Source organism: Bubalus kerabau, chromosome 10, assembly GCF_029407905.1.
Source record: "Bubalus kerabau isolate K-KA32 ecotype Philippines breed swamp buffalo chromosome 10, PCC_UOA_SB_1v2, whole genome shotgun sequence".
NCBI lineage: Eukaryota > Metazoa > Chordata > Mammalia > Artiodactyla > Bovidae > Bubalus > Bubalus kerabau.
Window position 1 is genome coordinate 16820217 of NC_073633.1, and position 27032 is coordinate 16847248.

General features: G+C 41.6%; 2 protein-coding genes across 6 annotated transcripts in view; one reads left to right on the top strand and one right to left on the bottom strand.

The window, feature by feature from the left end:
• INTS14 (integrator complex subunit 14) overlaps positions 1-6545 on the bottom strand; it is a 33457-nt gene extending 26912 nt beyond the window's left edge. The window contains exons 1-3 of one of the 2 annotated variants that reach the window (XM_055536741.1): positions 6408-6545; positions 1970-2244; positions 498-605 (exon numbers count right to left, since the gene is read on the bottom strand). In XM_055536741.1, coding sequence (XP_055392716.1) covers positions 498-605; positions 1970-2191 — 330 coding nt within the window. In that variant the 5' untranslated portion in view covers positions 2192-2244; positions 6408-6545. Of the gene's footprint in view, positions 1-497; positions 606-1969; positions 2245-6213 lie in introns of both variants that reach the window. The other variant, XM_055536740.1, reaches the window with a different exon arrangement.
• Positions 6546-6791: 246 nt separating this feature from the next.
• SLC24A1 (solute carrier family 24 member 1) overlaps positions 6792-27032 on the top strand; it is a 51046-nt gene continuing 30805 nt past the window's right edge. The window contains exons 1-6 of one of the 4 annotated variants that reach the window (XR_008698832.1): positions 7046-8015; positions 8247-8340; positions 9720-9788; positions 14920-15010; positions 15521-15607; positions 15693-15856. The gene's annotated coding sequence lies outside the window, so the exon portion shown is untranslated. Of the gene's footprint in view, positions 8016-8246; positions 8341-9719; positions 9789-14919; positions 15011-15520; positions 15608-15692; positions 15857-18017; positions 18196-27032 lie in introns of those variants that run through there. The other 3 variants (XR_008698831.1, XM_055536738.1, XM_055536739.1) reach the window with 3 other exon arrangements.

Genomic DNA, 27032 nt, shown 5'->3' on the forward strand with positions numbered 1-27032 from the left:
ACAACTCTGCTCTGATTTGATGCTAACGTAGACCTACTGTGGACTCACAGGAAAGGGCAACCGATTTTATGACATTGATACACCTCACTTTTTAGACGAGTCAATAGTTGAGAAGGTTAAAAGTGTGCTGAATAAATGCTACACTGGAATAATGCAGACAGACTATATTGTACAGATGTTTACAATTCTATCACTCAGAATTATAATCATCCCTTCCAGAGAGTGTTCTAAAATTCCACTGCGAGCCCTCTGTATTTTATACAAACACCAGCTTTCAATAAGTCAATTTACTAGGAAGATGCTTTCCTTAACGCATAATTGTGCTGCTTTCTGAGTATACTGGTGTTGATTTGGTGTCTTCTTTTAAAAGATACCAATAGCATATAAGATAGTTTGTGGGAATTACAATGCATGCTGTGTTGGAGCCTGAAGAAAACTGAAGCACCTCAGTGGTTAATGCTTTTAACTTAAGGCAAAGAAAAGAATTAAGCTTTTACCTGACAAGGAATTGCACCACCCCATTCTTGCTGAACGATATTGCAAACACCAACTAATGCAGACTCCAAGCAGGTTTTATCATAATCATCCATATTACTTAGTGCTTCCTGATTGAATGAAAGATAAAATTGTTCATTATTCTTTATTGTTTTCATTTGTTACTAGAAAAAACATAAATTGTTCAAAGCATGAATGTCACACAGGGGGACATTGCATTTCCGAGAGCCCAAAGTACACTTTCTTAAAGAAAATTGGTAAAACAGACTTCCTCAACTGTAAAGGATGGTAAAAAAGAGCTTCCCTTTATTTTGTTCTCTCTTCAGGTGAGACTGAATAGCCCATCAAGTTCATATTTTTGTAAATGATCTTGACAGAATAGTTAAAATGAAAAATGTTTAAGCACATCAACAAAAATTATGCAAAATTTACTGAATACTATCACCACCTTAGGCATTTTACATGCATTTAATCATGATAACATCCTATAAGGTGTAGATGATTAACCTATTTTTAAAGTAAGGAAACTAAGGTACAAAATGAGTAGGTAATTTTCCCAGGTCTTATGCCCAAGTGGCAGAATCTAGATCTGAACCCAGTCAGTCAGACTCTAAGACTCCTGGTCTTAATCATCACTCTGCACTATCTATATAGCAACTCTTTACATTTCAAACTATTAAACATCCAAGGTCCTTAGTTTACTTACTTATAAGAAATCTGGTGCAATGAAAAAAAACAAACAAACTTTGAGTCACTTTTAAAAAAAGTGAGATAATAAGTGATTTAACAAAATTGTATTACTTATATTTAAAAAGCAAACTACACTGATCCTGAATTTCTAAACTGCCTAGCAATTATTAAATTGTTCATTTTAATTCCACAAACACTGACTGCTGCTCCCTATCTGCAAGGAACTGAGCGAGGCATTGTTGGAAATATTAATAATTTAGAGATGCTGCCAGAAAGTAAATTCTTTGGCATATCACAGACAAACCTTTGGAAGATAACACTGATCAATCAAAGTTTTAAAATGAGGATTTCTTGGCATCTGTAAATCAAAGGCTATTTGTTGGGGAGGAAATATACTCCTGAATTACTCTAGAATGAAGGCTTTTGTAAGGGCTATTTTTCATCTCAAGTTTATAGAAAAGTAGAAAATAGTAGTGTTGAACCTAAAGATCTTGAACCTCAGGGAACAAGGCACTACATTCTGAGATGCTCCCCTCCCACAGAGAATTTCAGAAAACCAAGAGAGGTGACTACGGCAACAACTCACAGCTCTAACTCAGAGCTCTACCAAAGGCTGAGGGCCTGCTGGTTATAATCCTTGTTTTATAGTTATATTCAGAAAAGTATACTCAGAGACTTATCATTAAGCAATCCCAGTTATAAATATTCAGTGCAGTATGATAACACTGCCTTCCTTCCTATAAATTTGGGCCCTGTACATATAATAACTCATTTCTTTTAGTACCTGTAGGGTGTTATAATCTCTTGTGAAGGGAACCATCAACTCCCAGAGAGATGAAAAAACCACCAGAGCTGTAAACTCAAGCTTGTAATTTGTGGCCATGTGCTCAAACAGCATTGTCAGACCATGGGCTGCCAGGTGCTTGCGCTGATATTCCTCGGACCCCTCGACAGACACAGGTCGGGTCATGGAAAGAGAGACGTCCATCACCACCACTGTAGGCATGACGAAAGCGATCCCGGTATTCCCGATCCGAATAGAGAAGCTATAGAGAAATGCTTCAGAAAACAAACATGATTAGCTCTTTCATGTCATGGAAAAAAATGTGTTTTTTTCATCACGTGTGTGTGTGTGTTAGTCGCTCAGTCATGTCTGACTATTTGCAACTTTGTGGACCTGTCAGGCTCCTCTGTCCATGGAATTCTCCAGGCAATAATCTGGAGCGGGTTGCCATTTTCTTCTCCAGGGGATCTTCCCAATACAGGGATTGAACCTGGGTCTCCTGTGTTGCAGGCAGATTCTTTACTTTTCATCATAATTTTAACCAAACTTGCTAGAAATAATTGAAGGCAAACCCCATTAAGTTGAGGTAAGGGCAAATCTGCAGGGATGTCAGAGTGAGGGAAGCAAGCAGCTTCCCTGCTCTAGGTCCTCTGTATGAGGACCACTCCCAGAATCACCCACTAAATGGCCATAAATCAAGGACCATCTTAAGTTACCTCTAGTAAAAATAAAATAAAACAAAATATTAAATTCAAGTAGCCCCTGAGTTGAAGATTTTCAAATGTCATACAACTTAAAATAACAAACATTTCTACATGACCTCTCCAACACTTAATTTACTAAAGAAACTTTCTAGTCGTTCTAGACATTTCTAGACGTTTCTAGAACATTTCTAGTTGTATTGTGGTGTTTTTTGACAATCAACCATTTTTGGGGGCACCATCACTATCCTACTCAATACAGCAGTATTTGGGCAAGTGTTTTCTGAATTATCTCGTTGCTTGATGTCCTCATTAAAAAAACTGAATGCAAAATATACAGTGAAAGGGCTAGAAAAGTTATAGTCCAAACTAGACAAAGCAGGAAATCATTAAGCATGGCAGAAGCAACCAATTGCCTCAGCAGTACTCATTATAGACACACCAGCAACGGTGTTTTAAATATGAAAGAAAAGAACAAAATTAAAGAATACGTATGACAGGGGGCTTCCCTGGTGGTTCTAGTGTTAAAGAATCCTCCTGCCAATGCAGGGGGACATGGGTTTGATCCCTGGTCTGGGAAGATGCCACATGCCCAGGGGCGACTAAGCCCATGCACTGCAGCTACTCAGCTGCAACTGCTGAGCCCATCGCAACTAGAGAAAGCCCATGTACTGCAACAAAGACCCAGGCCAGCCAAAAATAAAGAAATAAAATAATAATAATAAAAAAGGATATGTGAGACAGCTGGCATTATCTCAGGAAACTGTATGAAAGCCAAAATGGAAAAAGAGAAAACAAAAAGCTCTTTAAAGTTATGAACTGAGAATCAGTATGAAGAAAACATTTCTGTACTCAGAAGTAGAAAAGTTTACAGATATATAGACCTGCTCTTGATGCTGCTACTCTATTATTAAGAAAACTACAGTCCAGTCACACAGTGAAATATCATATAGCTATAAATAAATGACACATGTCAAAATCAGACATTTATATAAAGTATCAGCAACTGAGAAAAGCAGGTCATAGGACTATATGTATACACTGATTACAACTTCATAAAAATCATACTGCATATATTCAATTAGAGAAGTCTCAAGATGGACATAAATAAGTTAGAAATTTAATGTTCACTAATTTCTTTTTTTGGAACTTACTTCAAAACACTGCATGTTTTAGTACAGTGTCCAGCTGCAAATATGTGATATTCTCAAATTCTATTTGTAAAAAGGCTGTTGGGAATTCAGGACATTAGGGCTCACAAAAACAATGTTATAAAGGGGGATCAGGGGCTCAGGTTAAGTAGGGAAAGCCTTTTTACCACATAATGGCCTAAATACATTTCAAATACAGTGATGCCTCATGCATTCAATATCAATAAAGACTAAAAGAGATTACTCCTTCAGACTCAGAATTCCAAAATGTGTAACCATTTTGGTAGAAAAAATTAAAATGTGCATCCATAATCTGTGCCTCATTAAATACAGTGTGCTAAACATAATTCATTCTGATTTAGCATCACAACTATAAACATGAATACTGCCCAGCACATTGCTGCCCTGATGTTTTAATTTACACTACCATTCTTCCAAGTGTGCGCTGCAAAACACTGTCCTGGACGGATGCTCCAAGGCAAATGAGTTCAGGGCTTATTAAAGATACTGAGGGCTTCCCTGGTGGCTCAGTGGTAAAGAATCCACCTGCCAAAGTGAGAGACATGGGTGCAAGCTCTGGTCTGGGCAGATCCCACACAACACGGAGCAACTAAGCCCGTGTGCTACAACTATTGAGCCTGTGCCCTAAAGCCAGGAACCGCAACTACTGAAGCCCGTGCGCCCCAGAGTCTTGCTCTGCAACAAGAGAAGCCATCACAATGAGAAGCCCCTGCAATGAGAAGCCCTGGCACTTCAACAAAGAGGGGCCCCCACTTGCTGCAACTAGAAAAAAGCCCACACAGTAACAAAGACCTAGCACAGCCAAAAATAAATAAAAAAGACACAGAAACTCTACAGCAAAGAATTCAGTTTAAGTTGCTAACTCTATATTTCCCATTTAATCCTTCTCTGATCATCAGTTAAGGTCCCATGGAACAAGTATTATGTAGAACAAACCCAGAAACATTGCCTTTTACTCAAGGGATCCATCCAGGCTGTTGTGTTTTGATGCCTCCTCTTTATAACTAATTTTTGGACCATCAATTTGCATTCTACTTGTCTCTGTAATCATCCTTCTTTTCAATTTTGGGCTTTTGGCGACTATGAGCTAGAAAGCCAGGTAATCCAGCTTGTTAAAACTGTGTCCAAAGTTAACAGGCTCAGAGTTTCTTTGAGAGTCAAATGCATGCACTGAGGCTTATCAACTGAGTACTATTTCATCTACTCATCTTTCCAGACCCTTTTTGGATCTCAGCTGTGTTATTCAAGAAGTGAGGTTCTGTGCAATCCTGGTTCAACTACACTACATTAGAACACAAGCTCAACAGGAGCAGGGGCAGTGTGAATTTTTGCCCATCAGTGTCTTTGAAGAACCTATCACATCAGAACCTCCCTCGTGGTCCAATGGTTAAGATTCCCAGCTTCCGCTGCAGGGGACGTGGGTTCAATCTCCGGTCAGGGAATTAAGATTCCACAGGCAATGTGGCAAAAAAAAAAAAAAAAAGGAACAAAAGACTTTCCACAATTGCCACATTGTATGTACTGGACAAAACTTGATAATTACTAGAGAACTACCTTTCAGCACCAGCTATAACATTAATTTTTGGCAAAACACATTACAAATTTTAACTCTGCACACCAGAAACACACTTCCTCCTCTCCTCCTTCATGCAGAGGTATCAGGAACTTCTATGCCTCTGCCAACACAGAGTTTATCCACCTCCTATGGTATTCCCGCTCAAGCATAGAGGCCTTTATGAAAGTTACTGAAAGTTGGGGATGAGCAGTACTGACCTCATCTCTTAGAATGAGAATGAGAATCAGGGGACACAGATTTAGATCATATATAAGAAAGCATTTCCATCCAGCTCATGAAATCTGCTGTAAATTTGCTGTAATGGGTGACCACAGCCTGCAGTCTTGCCTTCTAGGAAGGCACCTCTGGAGCTGGCTCTTTCTTCTGACTGATGAGCGTGTGTCCACCCCCAAACACACCTCCTTAACAAGAGCAGAGTCATAGGAAATCCATTCAGAACTCAGGTTGTAAGCACAGAAGTAAAAGATGGAAGTGAATATTCTCGAAGAATGGTTCACTCAAGCAGCCTAATCCTGATTAAAAGGAAAAAAATCCCTCCCCACACAGTCCAGCAATTCTGTGAAAACACGTTATTTCCCTCTTGGGTTGATTCTTACCTTTCACCCCACCCCCACACTTGTCATAAGTACTGTTTACAAACAATGCTTAAGACAACTGGTAGCCTTCTTTTCTCCAGAACAGTCTACTCTTGAGAAAAGCTCTTAGCCCCTTGATGTGGCCATCTCCATCAGCTACATATTTTTAATTCTTACCAGAAGGAGACAATTAGTTTATTCATAAAGAACTGATTCTTACCGCTCTTAAGGCGTGATTCCACTCGAATTTCTAGGGATCCACTAACCTACTCTTAAGTTTCTCTGTTGGCCTGGCATCCCTTGCCCGGTTGAGTCCCTCCACCTTTCTCAGTTACAACTTCACCTCTCAAGTGCCAACCTGGAAATACAGAACTCCTGCATTTGGATCGCGTCTGCTTCTGGTTGTGTTTTTACCTTAAAAATCACTCAAAAATTTTTGAGATCTAGAAGTCTCTCTTATGAGAAGAGGAGGCGAAGGGGGCCTGGGCAGGGGGCCGAAATGGTGTGCTTGTGCGGAGCTCCAGCGCCGCACAACGAAGAGAGGCGCAGAACTGGCACCCAGGCAGTAGAAAAGCCGGGCGTTGGCCCCGCGCTGTTCCCCGCCGCAGACCCCTTCTCCTGCAGCTCTAACAAGCAATCAAAAGCAGCCTAGGGACTCCGGCCTCCTCCACTGACCCCGTGCCCATCACCGACACAGTCCGTCCACAAAAACTTTCCGCCCGCTCGCAGCACCCGGAACTACAGGGCCGCGCGACGAAACGGAACTCAGCGCCCAGGATGCGCGAGGCGCTTGGGGCGGGGCTTTAAGGACTTTGTGGGCGGGGCGCTGATTCAGCCAGAAGCTACCCAGCGTCTCTCATCACAAAGATTTTGCGACGACCGCCACCGACCCCTCTCCCCACAGGACGTCGACTTCGCCGGACCCTGGGCTGTGACCGCCTCTTCTCTCTTTCCCCGTTCTCGGGCTGTTCCTTTTTTGTTTCTGGCCTTCTGCCCACCTGCCTCTCGTTGACGCGTGGGCCTCAATGATCTGGGTAACCCCATGACCTGTTCACAGTCTGTCTCCTCACTCATGTGGGCCCGTTGGTGCACCAGCTTGACCCTCACTGGTATTTGCCTCTCTTCCCCGTCCCTCTTCAGACCCCTCACTCATATCCTCTGTACCAGGTGACAGACCCCTCTTCCTACTCTTTTTAAAGTAATCCCTGCTTGAGTAGTGCCCATACTAAGCATACTGGGTATTTTTCGCAGTTGACGCGAGCCAATTTCCATATCAAGACTTTCCCTCTTGGTCTCCTCAGCCTAGATGCTCACTTTGTCCCTCGCACAGAGTCGGACACGACTGAAGCGACTTAGCAGCAGCAGCTTTTGAGGGAAGCAGGGAGAGGGTTCAGTCAGTTCCCTTGCCCTGGCCAAGGTCACCGCTGAGGATTTGCACTTAGGCTTTTCTGTGAGGCATCATGGGTCCTTGCCTACCTCACCTCTGGCAACCCGGTGTCCCCATAGCAGCCTTTGCCTCAGCGAGGTCTTTGAGGGGACAAGAAGAGACTTTCTTTCTAACCTCTTGGGAGCCAGGAAATGTCAGCTAGAGATATGCCTGAATGAATGCCAGCAAGCCCCTGGCTAGTTATGGTTCAAAGAACAATTCTGTACCACATAGGTTGCAAGTGGGAACAGAAAGGCATCTAGAAGGCTTTAGGCCTTTGCCTCCTTTTCTTCCCCTCTTCCCTGATAGGGTGTGGTAGGGGGTGGGTCACGGAGGGAGGATGTTTTAAACCAAACAACTGAGTCTGACTAGTCACAGTTTGTTCTGTTGGAGAGTGTGGGCTCCAGTTGCTGTAGTTCTTTCCTGTCTCCTCCTTATATCAGAGGAGGCAGAGGACGGCACATCAGTCCATGGGCATGTCCCTGGCAGCATCAGGGGCCAGGGACAGACCGCCTTATTTGCTTCAGAACTCCTCTTCCAGCTTGGCTGGTCCCGCCATCTCAAGACTCAGTGCTTGAGCAGGCACTGGACTCTAGGTAAGTAAGGCTGCATCCTGATTACTTTGTTATAATTTAAAATTCTTTCCCTAGTTGGAGGCATGTGGCCAAGAACTTGTGGGTAAGGGAGTTGCTGAGTTACCCCTAATGTGTGACGACAGCCCTGTGCTCAGTTCCAGCTCAGTTCCATGGACTGATTCGTTACCTTACCTGGTACTAAAGATTGAATTTATTAGTTTGCTGATGGGTAATAACATCTTCTGAATACAGGCTTTCAGAAAACCCAGGAAGCATAAGGACAGTTGATTAAAATTGATGATGAAAGGTAGAACTATCAAGAGGACCATATCACTTGAGGCAACTGGTAAGGGCTTTTGTTTTTGTTTTTTAATTCTTAGTAGAATTCCATTAAACATCAAAAGGTTGTTCAGTGAATATAAAATCAGAGAACGTTAGCACAAAGAGTTAGAAGGTCATAAAGGAGATGTCTTTCAAGTCAGAGCAGGCTAATGAATTTGTTTTTCCCACTCAGGAGACCTTTAGCATTTGCATGTTTCCACACATACATTAAAGGAAATCAATAAACAACTTCTTTTTGCATAATCTGTCATCCCCTTTATTTTTTCCTGCTTTGAAACAGTGGACCACTGTCACAGAGGCTTTGAAAGGCAGAGTGATTTGGTCTCCAGTCTGGCAGAGTAAAGGTTAGTGACAGAAATAACATGCTGCTCACAGAAGCCAGATATTGGAACTCAAGGGAGGTTCAGATACCCATCCAATCTCCTACAATACATGTTGAAATGTAGATTCTAAGGGCATGCTGACTGAATTGAAATTTCATGGATTGGTGCCTGAAATGTCCACTGTTAAGTTCCCAATATGATTTTTTCACCTACGAGAGGAAAGGTAAGGAGTGAGTGAGGAAAAGGGGAAGAGAGAAAGTGAAGGGAAGGCAGTGAGTCCACATTCCTTTTCTGCTCTTCCCTCCCTTTCCATCTCCTATACTGTCCTTTGCCCTATGTCTTCCTCCCTGCCTTCTCTAGTCTAGACCTTGTCCAGTGACAAATCATACTTCTAAGCTCCAGGCTATCTGCTTTCCCTCATCATCCCACCCTATTCCTCTATTTTCACCAAAGTAGAAGTCCAAAGAAATTCTAGATATGTCCCATTTGTCTTAATAATACTGAAGATGTTCAAACATAGACAAAGATGGGGAGCAGCATAATAAACCCCCACATACCCTTCACCCCGTTTCTACTATCAGCTCAATTCTCAGTCTTCTTTCATTTATACCCTACCCACTTCTCTCCAACATTTTGTTTTGATACAGATCACAGATTGCATAATACCTTATCCATAAATACTTTGTTATGTATCCCTAAAAGAGAAGGCTTTTTTGATGAATAAACTTTATTTTTAGAGCACTTTTAGGTTCACAGCAAAATGGAGTGAAAGAACAGAGAGTTCTCATATCCTTTGTCTAGCACACACAGCCTCCACCACTGTCAACCTCCCAGCACCAGAGTGATAACATTTGTTATACTGTATGAACCTACACTGACACAGCATTATCACCCAAAGTCCATAGTTTATTACAGGGTTCACTCTTGGTGCTGTACGTTCTGTGGGTTTTGACAAATGTATAGTGACATGTATCCAGCATTGTAGCATCATACAGAATAGTTTCACTGCTCTAAAAATCCTCTCTGCTCTTTTTATCCCTCCCTCTCCCATGACTTCCAGGAACCACTGATCCTTTTACTGTCTTCATGGTTTTGCTTTTCCAGAATGTCATTTAGTTGGAATCATACAGTAAGTAGTCCTTTCATTTTGGCTTCTTTTGCTTGATAATACGCATTTAAAGTTCTTTCATGTCTGTTCATGGCTTGATAGCTCATTTCTTTTTTGTGCTATATGTTAATAATATTCCATTGTTTGGGTAAACCACAGTTTACTGAAGAATATCTTGGTTGTTTCCAAGTTTTGGCAATGATCAGTAAAGCTACTATAAACATCCTTGTAAAAAAAAAAAAACCACAACATCCTTGTGCATGTTTTCCTGTGGGCAGAGGTTTTTTCAACTCAACTAGATAAATATCATGGAGAGAGATTGCTGGCTTGTATGGTAGACATATGTTTAGTTTTGTAAGAAACTGCCAAACTGTCCTTTGAAGTGATTGTACTATTATATATTCCTAGCAGCATTGGTGTGGAGAAGGCAATGGCACCCCACTCCAGTACTCTTGCCTGGAAAATCCCATGGATGAAGGAGCCTGGTGGGCTGCAGTCCATCGGGTCGCTGAGGGTCGGACACGACTGAGCGACTTCACTTTCACTTTCATGCATTGGAGAAGGAAATGGCAACCCACTCCAGTGTTCTTGCCTGGAGAATCCCAGGGACGGGGGAGCCTGGTGGGCTGCCATCTATGGGGTCGCACAGAGTTGGACACGACTGAAGCGACTTAGCTTAGTTCAGCAGCATTGGTGGTGGTTCTGTTATATATTCCTGATGCTCTACCTTCTCACCAGCATTTGATGTTGTCAGTGTTCTGGATTTTGACTGTAGTAATAGGTAAATAGTAGTATATCATTGTTGTTTTAATTTGCAGTTCCCTAGTGACATATGATGTTGAACATCTTGTCATGTGCTTACTTGCCATCTGTATATCTAATTTGGTAAAGTGTCTGTTCAGGTGTTTTGCCCATTTTTTAATCAGATCATTTGCTTTCTTCTTGTTAAGTTTTAAGTGTTTGTATATTTTGGATGTATGTGTATGTGTTTGTGTGTGTGCTTAGTCGCTCAGTTGTGTCCAACTCTTTGTGACCCCATGGACTGTAGGATTCTCAAGAAGAATACTGGAGTGGGTTGCTGTGCCCTTCCCCAGGGGATCTTTCCAACCCAGGGATAGAACCCAAGTCTCCCACGTTGCAGGCAGATTCTTTACCATCTGAGCCACCAGGGAAGCCCTTATTTTGGATAATGGTCCCTTATCAGATATGTATTTTGCAGATATTTTCTCCCAATCTGACTTGTCTTCTCATTCTCTTGAAAGGGAGAGACTTAAGTCCATAACAGTTACAGTACCATTATCACATTTAAAATAAGTAGCAGTAAACCCCTATTTTCATCAAATACCTAGTCAACTTTCAAATATCCAGTTGACTCATAAATATCATAAGTTTTACTTTTTTACACTTTGGTTGTTTGAATTAGGATCCAACTAACATCCAGACATTGCAATCTCTTCATATATGTCTAAAGTTTCTTAATCTGTAGGTTTATTCCTACATATCTTTCTTCCTTTGCAGTATATTTCATAAAGAAACTCTGATCTCCCTCTCAGTCCTCCTTCAATCTTTTCCACAGCATTTGAGAAAACCACAAAGCTTTCTCAGTCTAAAATAATGGACTCATTGAAAAAACAAACAATTTTATACAATTGCAGTTTCAATTAACTTCATCTCTGCTCTGTAAATAGGGGTGAATCTTATCCACAATTGGATCCCCAGGGTCTGGAATGTGACACTCAATATATGTTTGTGGAAAGAAGATAGGAGGAAGGAAGAGAGATTGTTAGGAAAAAGGTCAAAGAGAGAAAACAGAAAATTTGGTGGATACTACATTTGTCTGAGAAAGTAGAACTGAATGTTTTAATTTAGAACACCCTCTCCTTTGAAAAATGATATAAAGTCTAAATTTTTAAAGGCTTCTCATAATATAGGCCCACATCTCTCTTTCCAGGCTCTCCCCTCACCCGCTTAAATCTTTGGTAATATCTTTCACTGAAAAAGCAGATAAAGCAAAACAAAACTATTTTTTCAGTCAGTTCAGTTCAGTCGCTCAGCCATGTCTGACTCTGTGTGACCCCATGGACTGCAACATGCCAGGCTTCCCTGTCCATCACCAACTCCTGGAGCTTGCTCAAACTCATGTCCATCAAGTCAGTGATGTCATCCAACCATCTCATCCTCTGTCATCCCCTTCTCTTCCTGCTTTCAATCTTTTCCAGCATCAGGATCTTTTCCAATGAGTCCGTTCTTCGCATCAGGTAGCCAAAGTACTGCAGTTAGCTTCAGCATCAGTCCTTCCAATGAATATTCAGAACTGATTTCCTTTAGGGTGGAATGCTTTGATCTCCTTGCAGTCCAAGGGGAGTCCAGCATCTTCTCCAACACCACAGTTCAAAAGCATCAATTCTTCTGCACTCAGCTTTCTTTATGGTCCAACAGTCACATCCATACATAACTGTTGGAAAAGCCATAGCTTTGATTAGACGGACCTTTGTTGGCAAAGAAATGTCTCTGTTTTTCAATATGCTTTCTATGTTGGTCATAGCTTTTTTTCCAAGGAGAATGTGTCTTTTAATTTCATGGCCGCAGTCACCATCTGCAGTGATTGTGCAGCCCAAGAAAATAAAGTCTCTCACTGTTTCCACATCTATTTGCCATGAAGTGTTGGGACTGGATGCCATGATCTTCGTTTTTTGAATGTTGAGTTTTAAGACAGCCTTTTCACTCTCCTCTTTCACTTTCATCAAGAGGCTCTTTAGTTCTTCTTCACTTTCTGCCCTAAGGGTGGTGTCATCTGCGTATCTGAGGTTATTGATATTTCTCCCAGCAGTCTGGATTCCAGCTTGTGCTTCATCTACATTTCACATGATGTACTCTGCATATAGGTTAAATAAGCAGGGTGACAATATACAGCCTTGACATACTCCTTTCCCATTTTGGAACCAGTCTGTTGTTCCATGTCCGGTTCTAACTGTTGCTTCCTGACCTGCAAACAGATTTCTCAGGAGGCAGGTCAGGTGGTCTCATATTCCCATCTCTTTTAAGAATTTTCCACAGTTTGTCGTTATCCACATAGTCAAAGGCTATGGAGTAGTAAATAAAGCAGACGTAGATGTTTTTCTGGAATTCTCTTGCATTTTCTGTGACCCAGCAGATGTTGGCAATTTGATCTCTAGTTCCTCTCCCTTTTCTAAATCCAGCTTGAACATCTGGAAGTTCTCTGTTCAGTTCATGTACTGTTGAAGTCTGGCTTGGAGAATTTTGAACATTTGCTAGCGTGTGAGATGAGTGCAATTGTGCGGTAGTTTGAACGTTATTTGGCATTGCCTTTCTTTGGGATTGGAATGAAAACTGACCTTTTCCAGTCCTGTGGCCACTGCTGAGTTTTCCAAATTTGCTGACATGTTGAGTGCAGCACTTTAACAGCGTCATCTTTTAGGATTTGAAATAGTTCAACTGGAATTCCATCACTTTGACTAGCTTTGTTTGTAGTGATGCTTCCTAAGGCCCACTTGACTTCACATTCCAGGATGTCTGGCTCAAGGTGAGTGATCATACCACTGTGGTTGTCTGGGTCATTAAGATCTTTTTTGTATAGTTCTTATGTGTATTCTTGCCACCTCTACTAATGTTTTCTGCTTCTTAAAGAGATGGGTATACCAGACCACCTCCTAAGAAATCTGTATGCAGGTCAGGAAGCAACAGTTAGAACCGAACATGGAACAACAGACTGGTTTCAAATAGGGAAAGGAGTATGTCGAGGCTGTGTATTGTCACCCTACTTATTTAACTTACATGCAGAGTACATTGTGCAAAATGTTGGGGTGGATGAAGCACAAGCTGGCATCAAGACTGCTGGGAGAAATATCAATAACCTCAGATACGCAGATGACACCATCCTTACGGCAGAAAGCAAAGAAGAACTAAAGAGCCTCTTGATGAAAGTGAAAGAGGAGAGTGAAAAGGCTGTCTTAAAACTCAACATTCAAAAAACGAAGATCATGGCATCCAGTCCTATCACTTCATGGCAAATAGATGGGGAAACAGTGGAAACAGTGAGAGACTTTATTTTCTTGGGCTGCAAATTACTGCAGATGGTGACTGCACCCATGAAATTAAAAAACACATGCTCCTTGGAAGAAAAGCTATGACCAACCTAGACAGTGTATTAAAAAGCAGAGGCGTCACTTTGCCGACAAAGGTCCATCTAGTCAAAGCTATGGTTTTTCCAGAAGTCATATGTAGATGTGAGAATTTGACCATAAAGAAGGCTTAAGTGCAGAAGAATTGATGCTTTTGATCTGTGGTATTGGAGAAGACGCTAGAGAGTCCCTTGGACTGCAAGGAGATCAAAGCATTCCATCCTAAAGGAAATCAGTTCTGAATATTCATTGGAAAGACTGATGCTGAAGCTGAACTGTAATACTTTGGCCACCTGATGCGAAGAATGGACTCATTGGAAAAGACCCTGATGCTGGGAATGATTGAAGGCAGGAGGAGAAGGGGATGACAGAGGATGAGATGGTTGGATGGCATCACTGACTTGCTGGACATGAGTTTGAGCAAGCTCCAGGAGTTGGTGATGGACAGGGAAGCCTGGCATGCTGCAGTCCATGGGGTTGCAAAGAGTCAGACATGACTGAGCGACTGAACTGAACTGATTTCCTTTAACTGCCATATGATTGACTACTGGAAAGATGAGAAGTCCTTTATGTAACCAGTAGTTCATCTCTGTTTAGGTAGATTTCAGTTTTTGCTCTTTGAGCAATGCTGGTGGACTGTCATTGGCGCTTTTCCTATGACTGAGATGGGAAGCCACTGGAATGTTTGGAGTGTGGAGAGACTTGATCTGACTTACAGTTTAGCAGGGTCACTTGTGCTGCTATATCACATTTACCCGCTATCACCAGTGTCTTCACCAGCATTGGATATTACATTTTTTAGTCTTTTTCAATTGATAAGCAGAAAAAACAAACCCTCTCTGTTGCTTCAGTTGACATTCCTTTGTAAAATCAGATTTGATGGTGAGTTTTACTCAGTGGGCTGTTTCATACTTATTTAGAGAGCAGTTGTTAATTGTACTGATACTGTGTGGATTCCTGAGTGGCCACACTGAAGCCCTCTAATAAGGCCTGTTTGACCTCTCCTCTAGACCCCAGGCCCTTCTGGATAGGTACCAGACTGTGAAGCTAAAATCCTGTCTCTGAAGTGATACCACCCTGAAATGTCACCCCCTGTTGCAGGTATGGCTCCAGTCACTGGCTTGGAGAGATGAAGCGTCATGGGATGTTTGGGGGCTTGTTTAGCTCATTTCTACCAGTGACAATTGCATAGTCAAAAAAAATTCTATAAATGATATAACATAAAGAATTAAAGCAATATAAACAAAAGGTCTTGGACAGTAACACAGTTGAATATCTGACGAATCCAAGTGCTTCCCCACAAGTTCTCACTGTACCTCTTACAGCAGCCCCCGGAGGAAGTTTGTCTTTCTTGGTTTTATAAATGAGGAACCTGAGTATAAGAGACCTTCAGAGACTTGCTCCTGATCAGGCTTGTTACTTTATTAGAGGTTGTGAAGTAGTAGTAGGCCAAATCAGCCCTTTGCCTCATTTTGTTTGTCTTTAATATTTTAAAATTATTTTACATTGGAATGCTTATTAATGGGTCATTCATTCTCTGACCAGACACAGCCCTTGTTACTCTCCACTGATTCTGAATAGAGCTGATTTAGCTTAATTTTATCCATCCAGGCCCTGAAGGCATTTGATTTTTGCAACCCCTGCCAAATCTTGTCTGCTCTCCACTGTGTAACTGTGGGGTCAATATTAACTCCTAAGGTAGGCCCAGAAATAAACAAGCCTCAGCCACAAACCCTCTATGTCAGGTGCAAAGCCTAATTCCTTCTCCCTCCTGTTCTAACAGAACCATGCATGAAAAAGGCCTTGAGCTGTAGAGGAGGGAGAGGAGAGACCTACCTGCCATCCTGCACAGCCTCTGATGTTATTAGTGAAGGTCAGAGCTAGATTAACCTCACCTGTCCTGCCACCTTGTTCCAGGCAGAGGATAAAATAAAGTGTGTGTGTATGCTCACTTGCTAAGTTGTGTCTGACTCTTTGTGATTCTATGGACTAGCCTGCCAGATTCCTTTGTCCATGGGATTTCCCAGGCAAGAGTACTGGAGTGGGTTGCCATATCCTTCTCCAGGGGATCTTTCCAACCCAGGGATTGAACCCTCACCTCTGGTGTCTCCTGCATTGCAGGCAGATTCTTTAACATTGAGCCAGCTGGGAAGCCCCAAAATAAGGCAAGTCTGTAGAAAAAGTACATTAGCTTCCCCTCTTTAGTGGTGCTGGTCTTTCTCTACCAGTTTGATCTCTGAAAGGCCATGAGCTTCTCTGAGTGGGATCTCCCCACCCTACACATGTGTAGTTCAGGTGCCCCACCTCTGAGCATCTCCTCACTGGGATGTACATCTCCAGTCCATCAACAAATGTATTATATTAAGTGCCAGACACTGTTCTAGACTCTGGGATTCAGCTGTAATTAAGACAGATAAGGTCCCCGTCCTCTTGAAGCTCACCTGCTAGTAAGAGATTAATGCAAGCATTAATCAGTTTATTACACTAATAAACACACAGTAAAGCATCACAAAGAACTGACTCACTGAAAAAGAGCCTGATGCTGGGAAAGATTGAAGGCAGGAGGAGAAGGGGATAACAGAGGATGAGATGGTTGGATGGCATCACTGACCTGATGGACATGACTTTGAGCAAGCTCCAGGAGTTGGTGATGGACAGGGAAGCCTGGCTTGTTGCAGTCCTTGGGGTCACAAAGAGTCAGACACAACTAAGCGACTGAACTGAAAGCATTGTCACAATGGAATGCATGGAGATCTGCTGTACCCTAACAGTCTATGATCTCCAAAAGCAGAATAACAACAGTATCAAGCACTTTTAATATGTTTTACATATTAATATTTATGTTGTGTGTATGTGCTAAGTTGCTTCCGTTGTGTCTGATTCTTTGTGACACTATGGCCTGTAGCCTGCCAGGCTCCTCTGTCCATAGGATTCTCCAGGCAAGTATACTGGAGTGGGTTGCTATGCCCTCATCCTGGGGATCTTTTCAATCCAGGGATCAAACCCTCGTCTCTTACTTCCCCTGCAATGGCGGTGGGTTCTTTACCACTAGTGCCACCTGGGAAGCCTAACATTTATGTTACTATTACTTAATTCTTACAAATTTACCAAGCAAGTAGTATCATTATCACTCCCCTTTTACAGGATAAGTTTACAGTCATTGAGAAGTTAAATTCTTGCCTAAATCACACTAGTACAGACAAGGCTTCCACTCTTGGTTGAGCAGCACACTTTTCTACAGCTTGTTGATGTTCAAAGTGTGCCATAATCCCATAGGAACAAGACAGAAGAACCAGGTTTACCCCCAACAGTTGGGCTGTAGATACTAGAAAGAACTCCTTGGTAACAGTTAAGAGTGTGTAAGAGAAAGGAATTATTTTCTGAGTATTTGTTTCTCTCCTTAATTTTCTTTCTTTTATTGCCATGCCTTGCGGTGGCCACCAGGATCTTAGTTGCCCGACCGGGATCAAACCCGTGCCCCCTGCAGTGGAAGCACAGAGTCTTAACCACTGCACTGCCAATGAAGTCTTGTCCTGAATTTTCTATACTGCACAAATAACACTGTAAAAATAGAGGCATTATTCTAGAAAAAAAAGATCACTCACAATTCCACCTCATGAATTGGGTTCCTTTTTTCCCATGTTTTTGAATCAAACTGTGACTGTATTCGTTGGTATGAGAAGGGAAGTAACTAGATCTGGTTTTGCTTGTAGCATCTAAGAGGCAACAGTGTGGTAACAAGCAGAGGTCAGCCTCTCTACTCATGCTTCCAACATCCAGAATGACCCCTGGACACCCAGAGATGAAGTGAGCTCTGTGTTGCAGCAGAGGGAGCTGGGTATCTTCGCTCAGGGTGAAGTAGGACAGGGATGAGGCTGTGAGGGATTGCCTGCTATTTCGGATGGAAGTAATCAAAGTATCATTTCCTCCTTGTGTCTTGTGGGGAAAGGGATGGGAGAGAGGAATAGTCAGTCAATATCAGGCAGAGTTACTGGAATGATTGAAAGGGTCTCCAGGTGAGTGCTTAGGATCATAAAACACCCCCTCCCTCCCATTTCTTTGCTCCACTCCCACTTCAGCCAGCTCCAACCATGAGCTGGATGCAGAACTTAAGTATTTTTGGTAGCGTGGACAAAGAATGTTACCTGCTGTATCAATAAGCAAAAGATGTTGTGGTCGTCAAACCGTTAGCCGCCACAGCTGCCCTCCCCAACTCCCACCCACTGATGCGCCCCGAGGGGAACTCAGAATGGAGATAAACAGGCTACTGCCCCTAGACAGTTAAGGTGCGTATCAAGTAATACTTTCATTAAGCTCAAACGCTTGCATCTTTCCATACCTAGAAAAGCACTGAACTCATTAGCTTGAGATGTCTGGTTTTAACTAGCAGTAATCGTTTGATGTTCAACTCTCTGGGTTTTTTACAAACACTTCTATATATCCTGACTCCTCCCTTACCTCTTCAGAACAGTCCCTCAAAACTATCTGAGAGATTGTATCCTGGGCTTCAGTGCTTAGTAATTCCCCAAATAAAACATAATTCTCAACTTTTAGGTTGTGCTTTTTTTTTTTTTTCCCTTCAGTCAACACTTTGGGTGACCATAAAGGGACCCAGACTTCCCTCCTTTGCCTGAACTTTTTGAGGAACCAGAGCCTTGGTACCAACAGAGGCCTCTTGGGCCCATTCGCCTCCTTGGAGGGTCCATATGAATTTGGGAGAGTCTCTTTTCGGTTCTTGGATCTCCCGATTGTTGGTTGATACTCCTGAGCTTTAATTGGCAGTGTGAAACAGGTACAACCTAGCTACCCATTTGAAAAAATACAAGGGGAGCCTTGTTGAAAGATACTAGGAGTTGCTTAGTTGAGAGACACTGATTTATCTAGATGGGCTTTCCAGGTGGTAAAGAACCCACCTGTCAACACAGGAGACATAAGAGACATGGGTTTGGTCCCTGGGTCAGGAAGATCCCCTGGAGGAGGGCATGGCAACTCACTTCAGTGTTCTTGCTAGGTGGCCTAACATGTTTCCTAAACGAGGGGAGTCAGAAAGCCAGCTTCCAATAATGCTCAAGCCAGGTTTATGTATATATAAACTTATGAATATACAAACAAGTACTCACATAATTGGGAATTCAAAGAAATCTCTCTGAAAATGGCCAATATGGGACTCTTTATTGTATATGCAATTAAGTTAGAGAAATCCAGCTTGATAAATTTTTTTCTTTTTTCAGAATTCTGACCTTAAAGAAACAAAAACCCTTCTAGGGAGAATTTGCAGTTCTCTCTTTGTGTCTTTGAGATGTGAATGTGCTGCCTGATATTCTTAGTGGAGGGTGTGTGTGTTGAGAGCTTGGTCTCTGTCATCTGGAAGGTACACATATGGTTTTCATTTGACAGCTGGTTGAATAGACTGGAATTCTGAGCAGTTTGTTTGCTTGTTTTTTGGTCTTTTTAGTCTGACTGTGCCAACTCTCAGGGAAATGTGTCATAAGGGGCCCAGCCCAGAAGCAGCCTTTGTCATCTCAACCTTCTTTGCATCCACCTGTACAGTGGCTGTTCAGATCCTTTACTTTCTTAGACTGTTTTGGGGACTAAACTTTCTAGATTTCGTGGAGTCTACATCTTTTGCACTCTGTCATGGGGATGCCTCTTGGTGTCTTACTGGTTTGAGTCACTGTTAAGACACTACTCATCAGTAGCCAGACAGTGGATCTTCTCAACTGAAAAAGCTTCTCAATTGGCAAAATTTTTAGAGAACTCTCATTATAACCAGCTGTTTTATTGGTACCTATGAAAAAAACAGATTATAAGGTGGAAAAAAAAACATATATATAATGGTTAATCTAATGCTCCCTTATTTAAAACAAATAAACCAGTTTGGGAAGCCTTATTTGTGGTTTCTGCTTCCCCTCAATGGGTCTTGCTGCTGCTGCTGCTGCTAAGTCGATTCAGTCGTGTCCGACTCTGTGCGACCCCATAGACGGCAGCCCACCAGGCTCCCCCGTCCCTGGGATTCTCCAGGCAAGAACAGTGGAGTGGGTTGCCATTTCCTTTTCCAGTGCATGAAAGTGAAAAGTGAAAGGGAAGTCGCTCAGTTGTGTCCGACTCTTTGCGACCCCATGGACTGCAGCCCATTAGGTCCTCTGTCCATGGGATTCTCCAGGCAAGAGTACTGGAGTGTGGTGCCATTGCCTTCTCCATAATGGGTCTTACAGTTCCTAATAATAAACATTAGGATAATTAATGCTAATTAGGTTGATTAATAGGGAAATAAGGAAAAACTGAAGGGAAAGTCTCGAGACTTCTTTCCAACAAGGTGGAATTTTTAAATGGACTCATCCCAAAAGGATAAAGAAATCTTTAGATGGTTATTAAGAAATGGGGTAAATAAAATGGACATTAATAGGATTAAAACAGAAGGTTTTGATACAATACTACCTAGGGTTGGATGGGCCAGAGCAACCTCATATTGGTCCCTAATGTTAGAAGGCCCCATCCCAGTTTAAATACTGGGAGATACATGTACTGAATATGTATATACAATAAATATATATTTACTGGCTCTTGATTTTCAATATATATTTATTTAAAAGTCTGGAAGAAGATTATGCTGAGCTACCTGGCCAACAATTACTTGGGGCAATAGGCCAATTAATAAAGTTAAAAGATTGGCGAAAGGGCCTGGTCCCTCAGTCCCTCCATGGGGACCCCAGAGTCTTTTATACAAAAATATATAAAATGATTAGGGGATAAAAAGAAAGGAAAGTTCCTAGGATTCCTTGTAAGACCAAGGCTTGTTGATGGGGTCCTAATGGGAACTAAAGTTGATTTGAAATAAAGCTTATAAAAATTGGTATATTTAAATAAGCTTTCAGTTCAATTCAGTTCAGTTCAGTAGCTCAGTCATGTCCGACTCTTTGCGACCCCATGAATTGCAGCACGCCAGGCCTCCCTGTCCATCACCAACTCCCAGAGTTCACTCAGAATCATGTCCATCGAGTCAGTGATGCCATCCAGCCATCTCATCTTCTGTCATCCCCTTCTCCTCCTGCCCCCAATCCCTCCCAGCATCAGAGTTTTTTCCAATGAGTCAACTCTTCCCATGAGGTGGCCAAAGTACTGGAGTTTCAGCTTTAGCATCATTCCTTCCAAAGAAATCCCAGGGCTGATCTCCTTCAGAATGGACTGGTTGGATCTCCTTGCAGTCCAAGGGACTCTCAAGAGTCTTCTCCAACACCACAGTTCAAAAGCATCAATTCTTCGGCGCTCAGCCTTCTTCACAGTCCAACTCTCACATTCATACATGACCACTGGAAAAACCATAGCCTTGACTAGATGAACCTTTGTTGGCAAAGTAATGTCTCTGCTTTTGAATATGCAATCTAGGTTGGTCATAACTTTCCTTAGACTATGCCAAAGCCTTTGACTGTGTGGATCACAATAAACTGTGGAAAATTCTGAAAGAGATGGGAATACCAGACCACCTGACCTGCCTCTTGAGAAATTTGTATGCAGGTCAGGAAGCAACAGTTAGAACTGGACATGGAACAACAGACTGGTTCCAAATAGGAAAAGGAGTACATCAAGGCTGTACATTGTCACCCTGCTTATTTAACTTCTATGCAGAGTACATCATGAGAAATGCTGGGCTGGAAGAAGCACAAGCTGGAATCAAGATTGCCGGGAGAAATACCAATAACCTCAGATATGCAGATGACACCACCCTTATGGCAGAAAGTGAAGAGGAACTAAAAAGCCTCTTGATGAAAGTGAAAGAGGAGAGTGAAAAAGTTGGCTTAAAACTCAGCATTCAGAAAACGAAGATCATGGCATCTGGTCCCATCACTTCATGGCAAATAGATGGGGAAACAGTGTCAGACTTTATTTTTCTGGGCTCCAAAATCACTGCAGATGGTGACTGCAGCCATGAAATTAAAAGACGCTTACTCCTTGGAAGGAAAGTTATGACCAACATAGATAGCATATTCAAAAGCAGAGACATTACTTTGCCAACAAAGGTCCGTCTAGTCAAGGCTATGGTTTTTCCTGTGGTCATGTATGGATGTGAGAGTTGGACTGTGAAGAAGGCTGAGCGCCGAAGAATTGATGCTTTTGAACTGTGGTGTTGGAGAAGACTCTTGAGAGTCCCTTGGACTGCAAGGAGGTCCAACCAGTCCATTCTGAAGGAGATCAGCCCTGGGATTTCTTTGGAAGGAATGATGCTAAAGCTGAAACTCCAGTACTTTGGCCACCTCATGCGAAGAGTTGACTCATTGGAAAAGACTCTGATGCTGGGAGGGATTGGGGGCAGGAGGAGAAGGGGACGACAGAGGATGAGATGGCTGGATGGCATCACTGACTCGATGGACATGATTCTGAGTGAACTCTGGGAGTTGGTGATGGACAGGGAGGCCTGGCGTGCTGCGATTCATGGGGTCGCAAGGAGTCGGACACGACTGAACAGAACTGAACTGAAGATGCTTATATCTCTTTTTCCTTATTCTTTTGTGGGGTAGACATTGTATCTTACTGGGGAATGCTTCCCCTGCCTGGTATTATAAGATAGGGCATGTAAATCTGCTTGTCAGACAATATTAACTAAATATGCTAAAGGAAACAAATAGGGTTACCTATTTGATTTGCACTATATAAAGTAGAAGCTGGGAGTTGATATTCAGGGGCTATTAAAAATAATAATAGAGATTTGTTTTTTTGCTCTGGGTTTAACCTGTACACTCAGATAGAGGACCTTTGTTAAATGCCTTGTACAAACTTTTGAAGGCATGATAAATTGAGCTAAGTTCTAGAACATAGCACTTTTGATTTTCAGTTTAATTGGAAATCTTCTCCTTGATATACAGTATATACATATATATAGAAGTAAATTAAAGAGAATATAGTTGGGCAAATTAATATTTTAATATCACTTAGGTGGCAGACCACTTCTTTGGGGGAATTAGAAGCAACTATTTTTCCCTTGCAGATCTCTACAAAGCACAAATGTAAATACAGCCTCAAAGACTGAGGCTGAGCCTAATTAGCTCAATCAGGTAGGATCTGAAACCAAAAGGAAAAAAAGATTTTTTAAAACTCAAACCACTGGAAAGGCTCCATTACCCAAAATCTAATTTATAGCCTCTCTAAGAGTTTGTTGAGCACAAATACAAATCTTAAAAATCTGTTCCACAAATAGCAAAGCCTTAGTCATTTAAGCGAGCAAATTTAACTCATTCCAACTGTTATTTATAAACTAGAAAGTTTATATTGTAGTGCCTGATTTGTATTTGTTAAAGTGAAGCTATGAGGGGAATTTCCTGGAGGTCAAATGGTTAGGACTCTGAGCTTCCTCTGCAGGGGGCCTGGGTTCAGTCCCACGTCTGGGAACTAAGATCCTGCAAGTCGTGTGACACAGCCAAAAAAAAGAAAAAAAGAAAAAGTGAAGCTATGAGATCTCTAGTTTTGTCTGTTTACATGTCTGTGTGTACATTATACATGAGAGATGTCTCTACCTCTGGAGAATATTATAAAAATAAAATTATGAGCGTTCTATTTAATTGACTTTAAAGTAAGCACTTACAAATTAAATATTTCTAAATAAAAAGGAATCTGGCCAGAATAAATTTCAGGTTCACATAATTTAGGAAATAGTCAATATTAAATTCAGTCAGTTCAGTCGCTCAGTGGTGTCTGACTCTTTGTGATCCATGGACTGCAGTATGTCTGGCTTCCCTGTCCATCCGCAACTCCCAGAGCTTGCTCAAACTCATGTCCATTGAGTCAGTGATGTCATACAACCATATCATCTTCTGTCGTCCCCTTCTCCTGCTTTCTGTCTTTCCCAGCTTTAGGATCTTTTCCATTGAGTCAGTTCTTCACATCAGGTGGCCAAACAAAGTATTAGAGCTTTAGCTTCAGCATCAGTCCTTCCAGTGAACATTCAGGACTGATTTCCTTTAGGATTGACTCGTTTGATCTTGCAGTCCAAGGGACTCTCAAGAGTCTTATCCCAACATCACAGTTCAAAAGCACCAATTCTGCGGTGCTCAGCTTTCTTTATGGTCCATCTCTCACATCCATACATGACGACTGTAAAAACCATAGGTTTGACTAGATGGACCTTTGTCAGCAAAGTAATGTCTCTGCTTTTTAATATGCTGTCTATGTTGGTCATAGCTTTTCTTCCAAGGAGCAAGTGTCTTTTAATTTCATGGCTGCAGTCACCATCTGCAGTTTTTGGAGCCCCCCAAAGTAGTCTTTCACTGTTTGCATTGTTTCCCCATCTATTTGTCATGAAGTGATGGGACTGAATGCCATGATCTTTGTTTTTTGAATGTTGAGTTTTAAGCCAGCCTTTTTACTCTCCTCTTTCACTTTCATCAAGAGGCTCTTCAGTTCCTCTTTGCTTTCTAAAATAAGGGTGGTGTCATCTGCATATCTGAGGTTATTGATATTTCTCCTGGCAATCTGGGTTCCAGCTTGTGCTTCATCTACCCTGGCATAATAAGCAGAGTGACGGTATAGAGCCTTGACATACTCCTTTCCCAATTTGGAACCAGTCCATTGTTCCATGTCCAGTTCTAACTGTTGCTTCTTGACCTGCATACAGATTTCTTAGGAGGCAGGTAAGGTGGTCTCGTATTCCCATCTCTTTAAGAATTTTGCACAGTTAAATTAGTGTTTAATATTATAGCTATCTTGAGCTTGTTGATGTAGTCAATACAGACATGTCTTATTTTTATTATACCTATGCTTCTCTGATGGCTCAGATGGTAAAGAATCTGCCTGCATTGAGGGAGACCCGGGTTCCATCCCTACATTGAGAAGATCCCCTGGTGAAGGGAATGGCAAGCCACTTCAGTATTCTTGCCTGGAGAATTCCATGGGCAGAGGAGCCTGGCAGGCTATAGTCCGTGGGGTCACAGAGTCAGACATGACTCTGGAGTTTCAGCTTTAGCATCATTCCTTCCAAAGAAATCCCAGGGCTGATCTCCTTCAGAATGGACTGGTTGGATCTCCTTGCAGTCCAAGGGACTCTCAAGAGTCTTCTCCAACACCACAGTTCAAAAGCATCAATTCTTCGGCGCTCAGCTTTCTTTAGAGTCCAACTCTCACATCCATACATGACCACTGGAAAAACCATAGCCTTGATTAGACGGACCTTTGTTGGCAAAGTAATGTCTCTGCTTTTGAATATGCTATCTATGTTGGTCATAACTTTCCTTCCAAGGAGTAAGCGTCTTTTAATTTCATGGCTGCAGTCACCATCTGCAGTGATTTTGGAGCCCAGAAAAATAAAGTCTGACACTGTTTCCCCATCTATTTGCCATGAAGTGATGGGACCAGATGCCATGATCTTCGTTTTCTGAATGTTGAGTTTTAAGCCAACTTTTTCACTCTCCTCTTTCACTTTCATCAAGAGGCTTTTTAGTTCCTCTTCACTTTCTGCCATAAGGGTGGTGTCATCTGCATATCTGAGGTTATTGGTATTTCTCCCGGCAATCTTGATTCCAGCTTGTGCTTCTTCCAGCCCAGCATTTCTCATGATGTACTCTGCATAGAAGTTAAATAAGCAGGGTGACAATGTACAGCCTTGATGTACTCCTTTTCCTATTTGGAACCAGTCTGTTGTTCCATGTCCAGTTCTAACTGTTGCTTCCTGACCTGCATACAAATTTCTCAAGAGGCAGGTCAGGTGGTCTGGTATTCCCATCTCTTTCAGAATTTTCCACAGTTTATTGTGATCCACACAGTCAAAGGCTTTGGCATAGTCAATAAAGCAGAAATAGATGTTTTTCTGGAACTCTCTTGCTTTTTTGATGATCCTGCAGATGTTGGCAATTTGGTGTCTGGTTCCTCTGCCTTTTCTAAAACCAGCTTGAACATCTGGAAGTTCATGGTTCACGTATTGCTGAAGTCTGGCTTGGAGAATTTTGAGCATTACTTTACTAGTGTGTGAGATGAATGCAATTGTGCAGTAGTTTGAGCATTCTTTGGCATTGCTTTTCTTTGGGATTGTTTTCCCTAAAGATCAAGATTCTTAAGGGTTAAAATTGTAATATGTAATTAAAGTTACTAGAAATAATAAAGGAAATGTTTCAGTATTTCCTTCATCAAGGAAAATAGGGTGTGTATTTTTAGCAAAAGGTATGGAGAATGGAAGTGCATTTTGTTAAGGGGAAAGTGGTTTTGTGCTAAAGCTGATTATTTCTAAATGGAAAAGAAAAATAAAAGATAAACTAATATAAAAGTTGTGGAAGGTTTTTGAAAAGGAAGCCCTGAGAAAAAAGTTTTGTACATGCTAGGCTGGGATTGGATTAAATTAATTAGGTAAGGAATTTTGCTATTGAGAGTGGGCTAGTGCAGGATTAGTGTTTGGTTTTCTCTCTGTTAAGAGGGCAAAGGTTTCCTGGAATGTTGAGCTACTTTTGACAACAGATTGTGAGGTTTTTTGTTTTCATAATAATCTGTATTTATTTTAAAAATCTTTTCTTGTCACTTTGGGTGGAAAGTAAGTATTGTTTCACAGTGACTTATGATCCTGTTTGATCAAGTGCTTTTAAGACCTTTTGATATTTTTGACAAACTTCCTGTAGTCAAATTCTAAATAAAGTTCCTTTGACTTCCAGCTAACTTTGGGATGCTTCAGAGGGCCTCTGAAACATCCCAAAGAGAGGAATATTAAACTAATTGGGCTTATTTGGTGTGTTAAATTATTTGAGAAGTATTGTTAAGTGATTGGAGATAAATGTTCTTAGATTATATTGTGTGGGTAAATGTCATTAATATATATATTTCAGTTTATATGGAATTCCTAAAAGTTTGACATATCCTGGTAGTATCGGTCATATTCTAGTTATTATCTTAACATGTTGTATGCTGCAGAAATATCCAAGTTTCTTCTTAATTGTGTTGTAATCCAGTCTTTAAACATGCCATTTTAAGTCTTTTGTCATTTGTAGACAATTGTTTTACTCTGATGCAGCTGTAAAAGGAAGGTTTCCAAGAAAATTCATAAAAAAGATTTTTTGACAAATATAAATTTCTGATGACTTTTGGATTATATTACTGAACTGGGTAAGAAATTACAAAACTCCAATGGAAAACCTGGGGACTTCATCCAGAT